The following is a 14760-nucleotide window of genomic DNA, read 5'->3' as shown; positions in this document are numbered from 1 at the left end:
AATAAATTTGCCTCAAAATTTTAAAACTTTGACTTCTAGTGGATACAAATAAAATTACATAAGATTTAAATTAATTTTAAAGTTACAAATTTGATTTTTACAATTTATTATATTTAAAATTTTAAAACTATATAAAAGCCGCTATATAGAAAAATGGGATATTTAAAATAAAAAGTGTTTGTAGTCAAATAAGCAAACAAAAAAATGTTGATGGTATGAAACAATTTATTTTAAAAGTGGTAGAATTAAGAAATTATTTAAGTTATATATTTTTGTTTGTTTATATTTAAGTTAGAAAAGAAAAGATCTGTTTTAATTTTAAGAGAAAGTATTTTTGTGGTAGATATTTAAATACTTCATTTTCAGTCTTTTTTTAAGGCCGGTTGGTATATTTTAACGGTCGACCCGGTCTCACTCACCTGATCATGTAAACATAACATAACACGAAAATGCGATTTTTGAGGAACTGCACTCTATTTGCCCACCAGGCGCGAAACTCATCCACGCAATCTGGCCGACGAAGAGTGGTGGTCACGGGAGGTGGAGCAGTGACGCCGCTGGCCAACAATGGGCCAGATTCGTGGCGACGCATCCTGGCCGGAGAGTCGGCAATCTCTCGACTGGGACCGGAGTTTAAGGGATTGCCCTGCCAGGTGGCGGCCCAAATCCCGAGGGACAAGCTGGAGTTGGACAAGCACCTGACCAAGTCGGATATCAAGCTGATGAGCCCAGCCACCCAATTGGCTGTATTGGCGGCGGAGGAGGCTCTGGCTACCGGAAAGCTGAACCCGAAGAGTCTGAGCGAGGAGCAGCTGGAGCGCTTCGGCGTCTGCGTGGGCATGGGGATGTTCGACCTGGCGGAGGTCTACGGGGCCTGGAACCAGCTGCAGCGCGGATACAACAGAGTCAGCCCCTTTTTTGTGCCCAGACTCTTGCCCAGCATGGCCTGTGGTCACATCAGCATGCGTCATGGCCTGAGAGGACCCAACCACTCGGTGTCCACGGCCTGCGCAACGGGAGCCCATGCACTGGGAGATGCCATGCGGTTTATCCGCAATGGCGATGCAGATGTGATGCTGGCGGGAAGTGGCGAGGCCTGCATAGATCCCCTCTCCATCGCCGGGTTTTGCAGATTGCGGGCTTTGAGCACCGCATTCAACGATAACCCGTCGGTGGCCTCCAGACCCTTTGACAAATCGCGAGATGGCTTCGTGATGGGCGAGGGGGCAGCTGTCCTGCTGCTGGAGGAACTTGAGCATGCTCGCGCCCGAGGAGCTCCTATCCTGGCCGAGATCTTGGGCTACGGATTGTCCGGCGATGCCTATCACATAACCTCGCCCAGCGAGGACGGCGCCGGAGCTACTCTAGCCATGAAACGGGCTATACGCGACGCTGGGATTTCTCCGGATGAAGTCACCTATGTAAATGCCCACGCCACCTCTACGCCCACCGGCGATCGCATCGAGTCGCACGCCATAAGACGTGTCTTTGGCGAGCACACGCCTCAGGTCAGGGTCTCCTCGACAAAGGGAGCCCACGGGCACCTGTTGGGCTCGTCCGGCAATCTGGAAGCGCTTTTTGTGGTTCTCGCCTGTGCGGAAAACAAGCTGCCGCCCTCCATCAACATAGAGCACCTGGATGTGGACGTCAACGTGGTCAGGGAAGCCACCGAATGGTCACCTGATCAAAAACGGCGCATTGCTCTCAAGAATTCCTTTGGTTTTGGAGGAACAAATGCCTCCTTGTGCGTTGCCAGCTTTGACCAATAATTACCAAAAATTGTTAACTATTTTTTAAAGACACGTGAATAAAGTCCTCAAATATTTGCATATTTTTAGGAAAAATGTTTAGTTTTAAAACTTTATTTGGAAAACTTTTTTCGGTTGCTTGTCTTGCCGTCCCGTCGTCGTCTTCGTCATTTTCTTGCTCTGTAAAAATGTTTATGCGTACTGTTATTATCCAATGCGCATTGTATGTGTACTGTTATATTGTATATCTGTATATAATATATATATAGGTATATAATTATGTATATAGCTCTGTTTGATTTGCTTCTGTTGCTTCTCTCTCTGTTTGTTATTGCTGAATTCGCTGCTAGAAGTCGCCGACTTTTGGTTTAAAGTTATGGAGTTTGTGGAAAAATGAAATCAAATCAATAGTGGATGGCTGTTTAAACATTCGCGCGGCTTTGCTGTGGTCATGGGCCTGAATTTGATAATAGTTGCAGCTTTCGATCCGTTCTCTTATTCCGACTTAACTAACCGTTTAATTTGAAGTGTTTTTATTTTACAAAATTGCTTAGGTCGTAAAGTTAAAAGTATGTTGGCTTACAATCGAAACTTCTTCATAATATTTTAATTTTATTGGTTTTCTGTTTATGTTCTGCTGATTTCAGCTCGCACTGCTGCTCTTCCTCTAGGGTCTAGACATTCTTTGTTATCTGCGACGCTGTAATCAAATTATTCATACATTTTAAAATGTATATCGGCTTAGACTCGTACTAATTTATATGCGTAAGTATTATGCTATATGTGGGTGTCGGTTGTGTGTAGGCGTGTGTGTGCTAGCTCTTTAAATTACCGAACTTTCTTTTGTTTACATAAATTATGAAAATACATTTTATTCGAATTTTAACGTTTTAGTTTTGACTGTACATTTCGCTCTTTGAAGTTTTCCGTTATTAGTTACAGCATAAATTATGGGGTTTTAATTATTTAATTTTGCACGTCACATTTATTAACAATATTAAATTTCTCATTCGTTCAATTTAAAGCATTCAAACAATTTCAAATATATCTTTCGGTTTTTCTATGCATACAACTAAAGTCCGGACAGAAAAATATTTAAAATTTTGGAGGCCTTTTAATTTCATAATTACGTATCTGGTTCTTAGCTAGGTTTAGGCTTAGGGAATTAAACGTGGAACTTTGAAGCGCGGTTTGAAAGTACGACAGAACATCTCAAGAACTCACATGCACATATATTAAAAAAAATCATTGCAAATGCGTTGTGTACTAAACGAATTAACGAACTTTTGAGTTTCATGCCTAAAGCCCACACTTTCTTAGCGAAAGTGCAGTCAGTATGTGTGTTTGCGTTCGGTGTGTTGAGATTTTAAATTTAAAAAAATATATAAAATATTTATAAATATTTTGTTGTTTTCGCGTTCTGTTACTGTTGCACAGACCTTTACACTTATTATCTTACTATTTGTTTTTAAAAAGACATCTATTTAAGCGCTAATAAAGTGGTTTGTGGTTGCTATCGGTTGCTGTTGTCATACAGTGATGCTGTAACTACACTGATCCTAAGTCGAATGCCTGTCCACACGTCTGTGTGCCTTTATGCTGCGGGGGTATGTACATGGCAAGCCCGTCAAACCAGAGAATGCTCACTAGTTAAGCAGTGCATCCATGGTGTATGGAAATGGAGGATGTTGCTGCTCGAATCTGTTTGCTGAAGACGATAACAACTTGGTTGCCGATGAAGCTACGGCTGCAGATGACGCTGATCTTGTTAATGTGTTTGCTGGCGACGGTCAGTCCAGTATGACGATTTGTGATTCAATGGGCCTGCTACTCGGCTCGGGTGCCGCAGGCTTAATGGGCAGTGTGCGCCATGGTTTGCGCGCTGCGCGGCGCAGGTCTACGGCGGAGAGTATTTTTCGCGTTTTTCTGTAAAAAATTAAAAGTTTTGAAATTTGTTTTCATTTACTTGGATTTGCCAAAAAGTCGTTCAAAACAAAAGCTCCATTTGAAAAAGGTCAGAGAAATTGCAAGACAATTTTTTCATAAAAAGTTTTTGATTTGGAAGACTTTGACAAATTGAATTTTACGGAAGTGGAAACCGAATATGGCACGATTTTATTACTCCTTCTCATTACTCACTTGTGTGTATCATTAGCCCTAAAGTAAACATCGTCCGGAGCATCCATCCAACTGATGACCTGCTTTCGTCCGTTGCCACCGCGGGCCATCTGCGCAATCTTTTGTTTACCATTGAGCTGAGTGGAGAATATTTTAAAATTAGTAATACATTAACCAGATTAAATATGGGCATTACTCACATGATGCCTGGAGAGGGGTTGTCCAGATGCCGCCATCATAGCCGCAAACTGTTCGGGACTGGGACAATGCGAGGGCATGGGATCCTTATTCGGCCGTTTGGCAGGAGGTCCGCTGGGCACTATAGTCACTGCAATGTCGAGTCCTCAGTTAGTAAGAATATAAACTCAGTCAGAACATGCAAACAAACGTTTTCTACCTGTTCAGTAAGAACCATTTTGTACTCTACCACTGCTAACAATGAGTTTCGCCATTTGGTGAAGACTTTTATATAAAAATATAACTATACTTCCCCTTTATTAACCTTGATGAGAACTAAATGCATATTTTCTTTAGGAGGTATGATATTGGTTGGTCCTATAATTGATAGTTAGTTAGTCACAAATCTCTAACCCCAGAGTCTAATCAAGAACCATTTTGTACTCTACCAGTGCTAACAATGAGTTTTGGTTATAATGTCAAAATTATATATCAACACGTCCCCTTTTTTAACGTTGATGTGAACTGATATGCATACTTTGTTTAGGAGGTAAGATATTGATTGGCATTATAGTTAAGAATGTTGTCACAAATCTTTAGCCCTAGATTCTGATTAAGAACATATGGGCAATTCTCTGGGGATGTCAACCAAGCCAAAAAACGTAAAACTTGAAAAAAACATATTTCTATATGATTTTGCACTGATATTTGATTCTAGTTAGATGGATCCTCAACTAAGCTAAGTAATTTGAGTATCCTTGGATAATTTTCCAGGACAATACCTGTTATATGGACAAAAAAGTCATTTTTTCAATCGAAAGTTAAGCAGGAAGTCAAAAACGTCACTTATATCGGTGTCGCGTGCGAAAGTCTTGGTTTTATTTATATATCTTAAAAACGAAAAGTGCCCCAAAGTCAGCCCTAGCACATATTTTAGTGCTAATCAAGACCTTTAATTTGAGCCTAGTGCCAAAAGAGAATAAGTCCTGGAAGATGGTTTTTTTTGACCTGCAAAGCGTACGAACGTCGCGTGCGACAGCAGAGAATTGCCCATATATACTTTATAGAATCGGAAACGCTGACTTATATTTGATAGATAAACTTTTCAACGAGTCAAAAGAAAATATGTCGCTTTCTCCACCCTGCAAATGATCACACGGGAATAACAACCCACCTTCAGTGCCATTCAGCTGCTGCTCCTCATGTGCTCGCTTTCGTATCGTCGACGTTGCTTGCGTTGGAATTATTGTTAGCTCCTTTTCAGCCGGCACGGCCACAACGTCAGGGGACTTATTCGGCACTCGGTCATAGACTAAACTTCCGTCGGCCGCTTTCGGGGGTTTGGGAAACGAGACGACAGCCGGCAGCGGCATTTTGTCCTTGGGCGTCAGTATGAGCCATTCATGTGGGCCGCTGCCCGGCGCACCTAGCCGGTTGGCAATCTTGGTTACACTACCCCGATCCTTGGGTTTCAGCAAAAGCAACTTCTTGATTTCCGCCGGTGATTTTCCACTAATACGATTTGTAACTGAAGAAAGAAAATCGGCATAGGTTACATAAAACTAATTGAATATATAGAATTTATATCAGACTTACATTCTTGTTTCACCAGCAGGGCGTTGATGGCGTACGCACTCTGTCGCGCAGCCTTTTTGGGCTTTACGATGCTGCGGCAAATGGCGCGTGCCACCCGGGTCATGGGATTGGTGTGCAAGTAGAAGGCAGTGCGCGTCTTCATTATAGGTCTTGGCGATCCGGAACTGATAGCAATGCCGTGTGCTTGCGCATAGTGGCGGGCTAGGTGGGTCTTGAGCTTGAACTCCTTGCCGCAATTGACAATAGAACATCTGTGGGAAAGGAAATTAATGGAGACTTGGTACACAAACAATATCCGTGCGAGATCAAATAAAACGTGCAGTTTTTGCTGGTTTAAATTCGAAATTGGACTGAAATCAGGCCATTTCGTCTATTTAATGGTAAACATGATTAATAGTAAGGAATGTTACAGTGTCACAAAAATATGCTGATTAAAATGAAAAGAATAAAAATTAAACCTATTATTTGTAAAATGTAACAAAATATTTCTCCAACAAGAAATATTTATAAGAAATCTAACGTTTGACCTAACAAAATATTTTGATTGTAAACTTTAATTCTACTTTTTGCAACGAAAAATATATTCAATATACATTTCCGAAGGAAAATGTTGAAATATTTTTTTAAATGTATATTGATATTGGCAACCTTTTGATCTATTTTTTTTCAGAATGCACCTACCTGTGCAACTGACGATTGGTTAGATCACTGATTTTGTCGTCGTCATTGAGGTCGACCACAGCCGTGGGCGTCGTGGCTGGTCCTGTTCCCGCTGACGTGGCTGTCGGCGTCGACGCAGCTACCTTCTTCTTGGCCTCGCTATCGCCACCATCTCCTTTGGTCGCCGACTTCATACTGCCGTACCTTCGCCAGTACTCCCAGCAGCTCAGGCACAGACGACACGTGCTGTGCCCACTGTTAACGGAGTTCCACTGTGAAGGGATTGGGAATTAGAATGGGGACAGCAAATTAAGTATTTCATTGCGCTGCCGTACCTGTGATGATTTTGTTGTTCCGCACGATTCGCAGGGTTTGCCATTGTTGGAGAGATCGGAGCTCCCGTTTGTGGTTCCATTATAGATTCCTCCGCTCGCCTTTACGGCTGATCCGTTGCCCTTTCCATTGTTGTTATATTGCGGTATGTAGACCTGCTTGAGCTTCAGCTCCGCCTCAACGGCCTTCACGCGCTTCTGCTGCACGTAGCGATCGGTTGTCTTCCACATGTAGTAGTACTCGATAATTTGTTTCAGCGTTTTCCAAGGCAGCTGTGAAGATATTTATCAAGTTCAATATATGATACGACCGTATTTAAAGCTTGCAAGGATCAGAATTAATTAAAACCCAAAATAATTAATTTAAAGAAAAATGTAAACATAAAATTTAAAAACAAATCAAATCACTTACGAAATCTTGTCGAATGTCATTAAAGTCTTTGCCGTATTTCTCCAGCGCCTCTTCGAAGAGATTCGCCTCCGATGCGCTCCAGTCCTCGATTTCATCTCGACAGAGCACCGGCCCAGTGGAAGGAACTAGCGATGACATAGACTCCTCAATAGAGTACTCGTGCTTGTGCAGAATGTTCATTGCGTGAAACTGAAAGATAGGCGAAAATAAGGATGCGACTCCACCACGGAAATCTGATGGCCACTTACCAGGGTGATATCTCTGCTGGCTGCCGCGGCGGACATGTGTAGCGAGGGCTGCTTCACCGAACTGCTGCAGTCGAGGGCGCGGGCGAAGGTGCCGATGGAGCGCGAAACGACGAGGAACTGGTCGATCTTTCTGTCCGTCAGGCTGTGCTCCGGTGTCCATACCAGCGACTCCAGCTCCTCTAGCTTGCGCTCATCGGTGGCGGTGTCCTTGAGCCTGGCGGGTATATCACACTGATAGCGACTGCCGACACGGATCTCGCCCTTGTCGGCGAGCAACGTCTTCTGATTCGGATCGAACACCAGACAGTAAAAGAATGTGTCCTGCAAGCGGATAGATACGCAACCATTTAAAATCAAACTATATAAGTCATATACGGAGAAGAAATATGCTCTTTTTTAGAATTAAGAGAATATATTAAAATGCAAAATTCTCATATTATGATGTTCACATTGTTTGCACTCCATGTAAGGACCAATAATCGCCTGTTTGAGGCTACTACGAACTCACGTCTTTATTGAGATAGCTCTGCAGGGACTCCGTCTCGTTAAGCAGCGTCACCGAGCACTTGCCTCGGATCTGTGTGGCGGGTATCGACTCGACTTGGCGGGACAGAAACAGCTCGCGATGTTTGATCTGGTAGCGCTGCTTGCTCGTCAACGCCTCGCCCTTCTCTGCATCGCCTCCTGCTCCTCCGGCGCCACCTGCTCCTCCTCCACTGGCCGCGCTGCTGCTATTGTTGTTGCTGCTGCTGTTGCTACCGGAATTGCCAGTCCCTGAGCCCGCTCCCGCGGACGCTTGCGTTGGACTGGTGCGCTCCTCATCCAGGGCAGCTAAAAGGCAAGGGGTAAAAGTTAGGAACGTGGATTCGGTTTAAAATTTTCGAAATGCCAATCTAGTCTGGTTTTTATTCATTTAACCAAGATCAAATTAAAATGTTCACATATTTTTAATTTTTTTTAAATTTGAACTTTTTTTTTAAAAATCATAATTTAATAGAAATCTCAAATTTTTTGATAAAGACCAGAATAGGGCTAGATGACCAGAATAGATAAAAATTACAAGCTGATAGGTAATCTACACAACAGAAAATACTGACTACTTAAAACTTAAAACATAAAGATCAGGAATAAGGGGAGTTCGGGTGGGATGGATAAAGGTAAATAGATTGCCATCTCCAATGGAGTTTTAGCTACGGTTCTACGGAAGTGGCAAATAGTATTTGAAAAATCAGCGAGAGGTGGTACCTATTGAGGGATCGAGCACAGCCTGCGCCGCCTGTTCCTCGCCGACGGGTGTGCGGAGCCAGGTCTTCTTCAGCTTGGTCGCCAACGGTGAGTCCTCGGCGGTGGCCACTGATGCGATGCGGTATATTTGATATTGGGATTTGGTGCGTTTGGGGTAATACGTTTATTTACAATGTTTATGTTTAGAAGCAAAAAAGGTCATTTTAAAACATGTTTTCAGGTGATGGTAGCTAAAAGAGAGGTCAGGTGCGAAAAAACAATTCGCTAAGAGTCGTTGTCGTTGGTCAAAAAGTACTTCATAATACGGACATAATTTAAAGAGTTCGCACAGCTGTCTTTCAATGTAGACGGCAATACATATAGTAATGATACGCACTTGGAGAGTGTGGAAGTGTTCGTACCATTATTGCATCTCGAGATTAAAAAAAAAACCATTTGACAGAAGCTAGGATATGGCGATGCTTTATTTTTGGTTTGTTTATTTATAACATAAAATTTTATGGGGTAAAAAATAAAGACAAAATTCTCGAAAATTATTATTTTTTCAAGCTTTTCGATAAAAATAATATCCATAACGGTTAACTTTTGTCCGCCACTATACAAAAGCTAGAAAGTTGGGATTGTGCATGCAGATTCTAGGGGATCTAAACTTAGCACATATGCTAAATATAGTTCAAACTTAACGATCCCTAGAATCTGCATGCTTAATCCCAACTTTCTAGCTTTTGTACAGTGGCGGACAAAAGTCTACGGACAACCCCCTTTTTGGGAGTTCACCCACTCCTATTGATTTTACGGGAAAAGCAATGATGCTATTTTGTTCTTAATGTTAATAAAATACAAAAACCAAAATTTTATTCTTATTCATAAAAAACTTTAAAAGTTACAGACGAAAAACTTAAAAATTACATTAACAAAAGTCTACGGACGATTTTTACATAGAACTTTCAAAATATTCGCTTAAAAATTACCCAAAACCTGCTCTATAATTTGTATGCCTAGGCCTTATGGTGGCGAAAACCAACTGAAGCAAATGTAGGACGAAAAAAATGCACACTTAAAAGCATCAAATTCGTATTTTAGGGAACCTGACAATTGTTTTTGAGTTGCTTTTGATTGAGTAAACAACCAAAACCAGGGATTTTTTTCTTGTTTTGAAAGCAAAAAAAACTCTAGTGTTTTCTGGGGCACCCCTGATTTGAATCCACCTTTTAGGTAAGTTCTTAACTGATTTTTATAAACGTTATCCCAATTTGTCGGATGTTTAATGCACGTTTAGACCAAAGAAAGAAACATAAAAAAACAAAAAGGAAGCTAGCTTCGGCGAGCCGAAGCTTATATACCCTTGCAGATAATTCCTATTAATCACTAATTTTCCGATCGTTCCTATGGCAGCTAAATGATATAGTATTGATAAAATTAAAATCGAAATTCGAAAACATTTAAAAAAGTCATTTCCCAGAGTAGAAGAGAATACGATAAAAACCAACGAAACAAAAATTTATTCCTATTATATTCCCATTAATTTTCCGATCGTTTCAATGGCAGCTATATGATATTGTCGTCCGATTTTGAAAAAAATTTATTCGAAATTCAGAATTAGATAAAAAATGGCATTTCCAAAAGTAGGAGGTTATAGGTTCAAAAACACCCAAGATATAATTTTTTTAAAATTTTGTTCGTTGATTATTCCTATGGGAGCTATATGATATAGTTGTCCGGACTAATTGCTTTCTGTGGAGCCATTTTAACATTTCTCTGCAGTGTAATGATAGCTTCTGTTTTTAATCTCTACTACTAACTAGTCCCAATCCCAAAAACCCAAAAGTGTACCCGATTATTCGTTGACCTCCAAAAATTGACATAAATGTTGTATTGCTAAAAAATGTTTACATCCTATCGAAACATTTTTTTTTTTTTGGTACCAAACAATATATAGAAATAACCCATATTATTTTGTTCAGTTTTTGGGAACGTTAATTTTTTGCAAGTGACTGTTGACAACTAGACGTTGGAGCCACTGTAAATGAACATATGAACCGATAAGTTTTTAAAATTACAGTCATATTCATATTTTCGTCCCAGATATTTTTAAATAATGCTACTCTACTTAAAAGTACCCGTTATCTATATATGTATTTAAGCCTTCCTAGAATTTGTGGGTTGCTTCCCTCATGAATTTCCAGGAAGTTCGCTGGGGCTGATTAAAAAAGTATGCTTCGAATTTTGCAAGGGGTCGGAAAAATAGGGGGCTGGCCAGGACAACCCCACCTCCTCGGAGTACTAAGGGGCGTGGATGCATCGCCAGAGTCACAGAAAAGAGCCGAGGCAGTGTAGGTGTTTTTGTGTATTTGTATTTTCTGTTGGTTCGGAAGACGAAGTGAGCCCACCCGAAAGAGGACAGCGGTGGAGGCTTGGGCGTGGGGTGTTATTTGGTGGCCATAGATAGGACACACAAGTGGGAGGGCCGCTGTGGGATTTGTTTGCCTTTCGAGCATTCCAGTTTTTGTATACCCTACCCGCACCCCGTAAGATCTTAAGTCCTGCTATTGACATTGATTTAGCACATGAAAAGGATTATTTAAACCGCGGAGCTTTAAACAAGCAGACAAATTCAAATGTTTTGTTGTATGTTAACAATAAGCCAACATGTATTTAGTTAAAGAAACTAATATAATAAAATATAAATAAAATATACATTTTTATTAATTTTTTCAGCAACTACAAAAATAACAAATATTACTATCTTTTAACTATTGTAGAAAAGGTATAATATACATTGTACAATGTACATACTTTAATTTTAGTAAATTTGCTTAATAAATGTGTAAAGTTTTATAAAAATATTTTATCTCACAAGTTTTAAAGAGTATCTGTGCTTAGGCGTGCATATAGATACTTTCAGATACAGTTGCACGGTAGTCCGAGTTTCGGGGTTGAAATTGCGGCACACTTGTACCTCAAATTTAGACTTTTTGCGCTAATTTTTAATGTCTGATTAGCAAGTGGCCCGCGAAAAGGCGTCGCACGCAAATAAAAACTGGCTCGTGGAACGGAAAAAATAAAATATAATAAATAAAACAAGATGACAGCGGTCCGATGATGTTAAGGCCAAAAGGGGTTGCGTTAATGGGCTTTGTTGGCGCATGTCGGGAGTTGTGGGCAGTGGAGGGGTTGGAGTGGGGGGTCAGGCCCACGGAAAACGCATTTTCGTCGGGGTCACGTATCGAATTCGAGTGGGTGGCATCAGCCAAAAATTCAACCCAATTGGGCATGCTTTTTTTTTTTTTTTTTTTTTGGGGGGTGGGGGCAGGTTGGGAGTGGATAAAGGCAATGTGTGTATGTATACACGAATGCAAAGCGCGCCTCTCTGCGTGTGCCACATTGCCATAGCTCCGCACTCCACTCCAATCCCCTCCAGATCCCAACTTCTGACTTGAACATTTTCGTGCACACCGAGCCGTACAGTGTCAGTAGGTTTGTTTGTGTCTGGCAGCTTTTCAGAGGTAGACAGCAAGTCTACCTACAGCCGAACCAAGAGTATCACATTCACATTGACGCCGGCGCCGCCTAGCAGCAATCGAAAACAGCAACAACCACATCACGGGTACAGTGCAGCCCAACTCATTACAGGCGAACATCATCAGCCCAAACCATGCAGGTTGAATTACCATGGTATACACCGTAACTACAAGGTGAATGCGATTATTTAGTGAATTTGTTTTACAAGAATTTTTTATACAACATTATAAAACTTTTAGACACTTTTACTCAGTCAACATTAAAGAAGATGAGTTTTTAAGAAGTTCAAAGAACATATAACTCAACTAAATTAGCATAATCGGTAGTGTCTCAGAAATCTCTTCCAACCAAATTTCGTCCCAAAAGCATATCTCGGTATCACTGAAACAGTTTGAAAATCAAGTACACGATTGTAAGTCAACCAAATAGTAGGTCTTGAAGCAAATGTTCCTAAAACCCGAGCAAATTAACTCGAAAATTCCTAGAAAACTGTAGGAAGGTAACGATTACTAAATGACTCAGCATAATTTAAAACATTCTTGAGAGTTCGAAAAAATGGATGCGTATGGTTAAAGTTATGGAGGCTCCACTGCCTGCTTATGTGGATGCGACGGATGCTGGACGAAATCCGTTTTCGCTCCGCCTTTACTGTTGTTGTCATTGCGGTTCTTGTTGCTCTGAATGTTTGACTAGGGTTGTGGGTTGGGTTGGTTGGGTGGTTCGGTGGGTGGCTTGGTTTTTCACATGCCCTGACACATTGCACACTATGCCCCCTTCTGGGTTTTGTGGCTTTTTTTGGTGGAAATGTGCTTAGCAGGTCTGCTTGTCAGGTTTTAACTTTTAACTTGTTTGAAGGCCACGACAACGACAACGACTCTTCGCAACATAACCTCACTTTGTTGACAAAAAAATATACATACTTAGGAGATAAAGCAAGATATTGACGCGGTTTCAGAGGGGCTTTGGCTATACTCACGTTGGTGTTTGTCGGCCAATTGCACGAGTGGATTGGGCAGATCCCGACGACGGTAGAAGCACATGACCTTCGCCTCCACATTGCCGGTTTGGTTTTTGTTCAGCTCTTCGATGCGTCGTATTAAGTAGGGACTGTTCGGCGTTGTCTCAACGTAAACATAGTCTGAAAAATTGAGAATATAAGGTGGGTGGTTCAAGAGAGGGGGAAACTCCATTCATACGTCACAGGTAAACGCACACACACACACTTGGTCCGCTTAATTGCGGCCACCAACACCAGCGAAAACTCAATTAAATACAAATGGGGCTAGCCATCCATATAACTACAACAACTGCAGCGGAACCTGTCGGTGACCATTACAAAAACATAAAAAAACAGTACGTACTTATATATCGTGTGCATTTTTGTTACATTTTTGGATGCAGAAAGATACATATATAGATAGATAGAGAGAGATGAAAAAGAAAGTGTGGAGGCAGCGAGAAAGCATTGCCCAAGGTGTGTGTCTGTGTGCGTGGCCATTAAAAACGGCAAACAAAAAGCGCTGATGGAGACAAAAAGTTCTCAGCAGTATAGCAGATAATTCACCAAGTATATCCCATTATTATTTATTTTGATTCTGTTAATTGAACGCTTGCGTTCCGAGTTCATTTGCATTTCGAAAGAGCAAAACACACACTCACACACTGTTGTTCACATGAAAGGCAGGTGAAGACAACACAATAACGTCATCGCCTGAGTGCGAGTGAGAGGGCTGACCAAAAGTGCGTAAGAAACGAAAAGTGGGAGGGGGAGGTGGAGGAAGGAGAAAAAGATGCTCAAAAGCTCATTAGCATAAGAAAACACAACAAAGCGGGTGGGCTCACTCAAAAATGAGATACACTTTCGCACACAGACAAACAAACACATTCTGGAGATCACACAATTCGGCAAATGCAAATGCAATTCCGCTTCCCAGCCCTAGAATGCACGCACACACATATACAGGCAGGGCAAAAGCTAATGCTTATCGGTTGGAACACGTCGAAAACACTTGCTGCAGCTGCGACACAAAAGTAGAGCCCCCTCCCCCACTGATGTTAAAAAAAATAGAAAAGAGTCTCCCTTCCGGCAGAATTTTCAAGAGATTGATAACACACACCAACACACACGTGCGTGAGGGACTCCCACTCAAGGGTTTTCGGCAATTAAAATGCACTTTCATTATTGTTGGATTGTTGGAGAGCCTCCTCAGACACAACACACACGCATACGCACACGCAGGACCCACACACTCGCACACACACGCACACTGCGAGACGGCGGCGCCGATAACGAAAGATGATAGAAAAGCGAGTACGGGAAAATTTTTCTCACCTCCGACTCGATACATATTTGTGGCCATTTTCACTACGTTTCCGCACCAAAACTTTCACATGTAAAACACTCGGCACACGCTAAGCACTGTTTTTCAATGGTCCTGTTTCAAATTAGTGCACATCTATTAGCTGAAAACTCGAGTTGTTATGATTGCATTTTTCACATAAGACGCGTTTTTTTCGTCGCCATCTTAGAAACAACTCAACTCTAAAAAATACACGCACACACACACAACGCCGAGTAAACAGCTGCACCAGGGATGCATTTGGCGGAGCGATAGTTTGACATTCGATGAATCGATAGGTGGTTTTTAAATTATAAAATTTGTTATAATTATTTTTACAATAGCAGGCATTTGTTGCAGAAG

At 41.4% G+C, this 14760-nt stretch overlaps 2 protein-coding genes across 4 annotated transcripts; one reads left to right on the top strand and one right to left on the bottom strand.

The window, feature by feature from the left end:
- The first annotated feature begins 401 nt into the window (after positions 1–401).
- Positions 402–1844, top strand: LOC108064989 (3-oxoacyl-[acyl-carrier-protein] synthase, mitochondrial). Its single transcript, XM_017152813.3, has one exon. The coding sequence runs from the start codon at positions 450–452 to the stop codon at positions 1767–1769; it is 1320 nt and encodes a 439-aa protein (XP_017008302.2). The 5' UTR covers positions 402–449; the 3' UTR covers positions 1770–1844.
- Positions 1845–2238: 394 nt separating this feature from the next.
- MTA1-like (metastasis associated 1-like) lies at positions 2239–14613 on the bottom strand. Of its 3 annotated transcripts, XR_011419229.1 has the most exons (14): positions 14391–14613; positions 13035–13196; positions 8537–8644; positions 7800–8122; positions 7292–7612; positions 7044–7232; positions 6635–6904; positions 6321–6571; positions 5640–5890; positions 5218–5571; positions 4067–4194; positions 3888–4003; positions 3396–3674; positions 2239–2448 (listed from the first exon to the last, which is right to left on the bottom strand). XR_011419229.1 is itself a non-coding variant. In XM_017152810.3 (13 exons), the coding sequence occupies exons 1-13, from the start codon at positions 14416–14418 to the stop codon at positions 3539–3541; spliced, it is 2637 nt and encodes an 878-aa protein (XP_017008299.2). In that variant the 5' UTR covers positions 14419–14613; the 3' UTR covers positions 2239–3538. The 3 variants fall into 3 exon arrangements, 2 of the variants coding, with proteins under 2 accessions (XP_017008299.2, XP_017008301.2); XM_017152810.3 differs by having other exon boundaries at positions 2239–3674; XM_017152812.3 differs by lacking the exon at positions 8537–8644 and having other exon boundaries at positions 2239–3674.
- Positions 14614–14760: the final 147 nt, after the last annotated feature.

The sequence above is a fragment of the Drosophila takahashii genome, chromosome 3R, assembly GCF_030179915.1.
Source record: "Drosophila takahashii strain IR98-3 E-12201 chromosome 3R, DtakHiC1v2, whole genome shotgun sequence".
NCBI classification, from domain to species: Eukaryota; Metazoa; Arthropoda; class Insecta; order Diptera; family Drosophilidae; genus Drosophila; species Drosophila takahashii.
The sequence above is the reverse complement of the archived record's forward strand: the minus strand, read 5'-3'. Positions and strand labels throughout refer to the sequence as shown.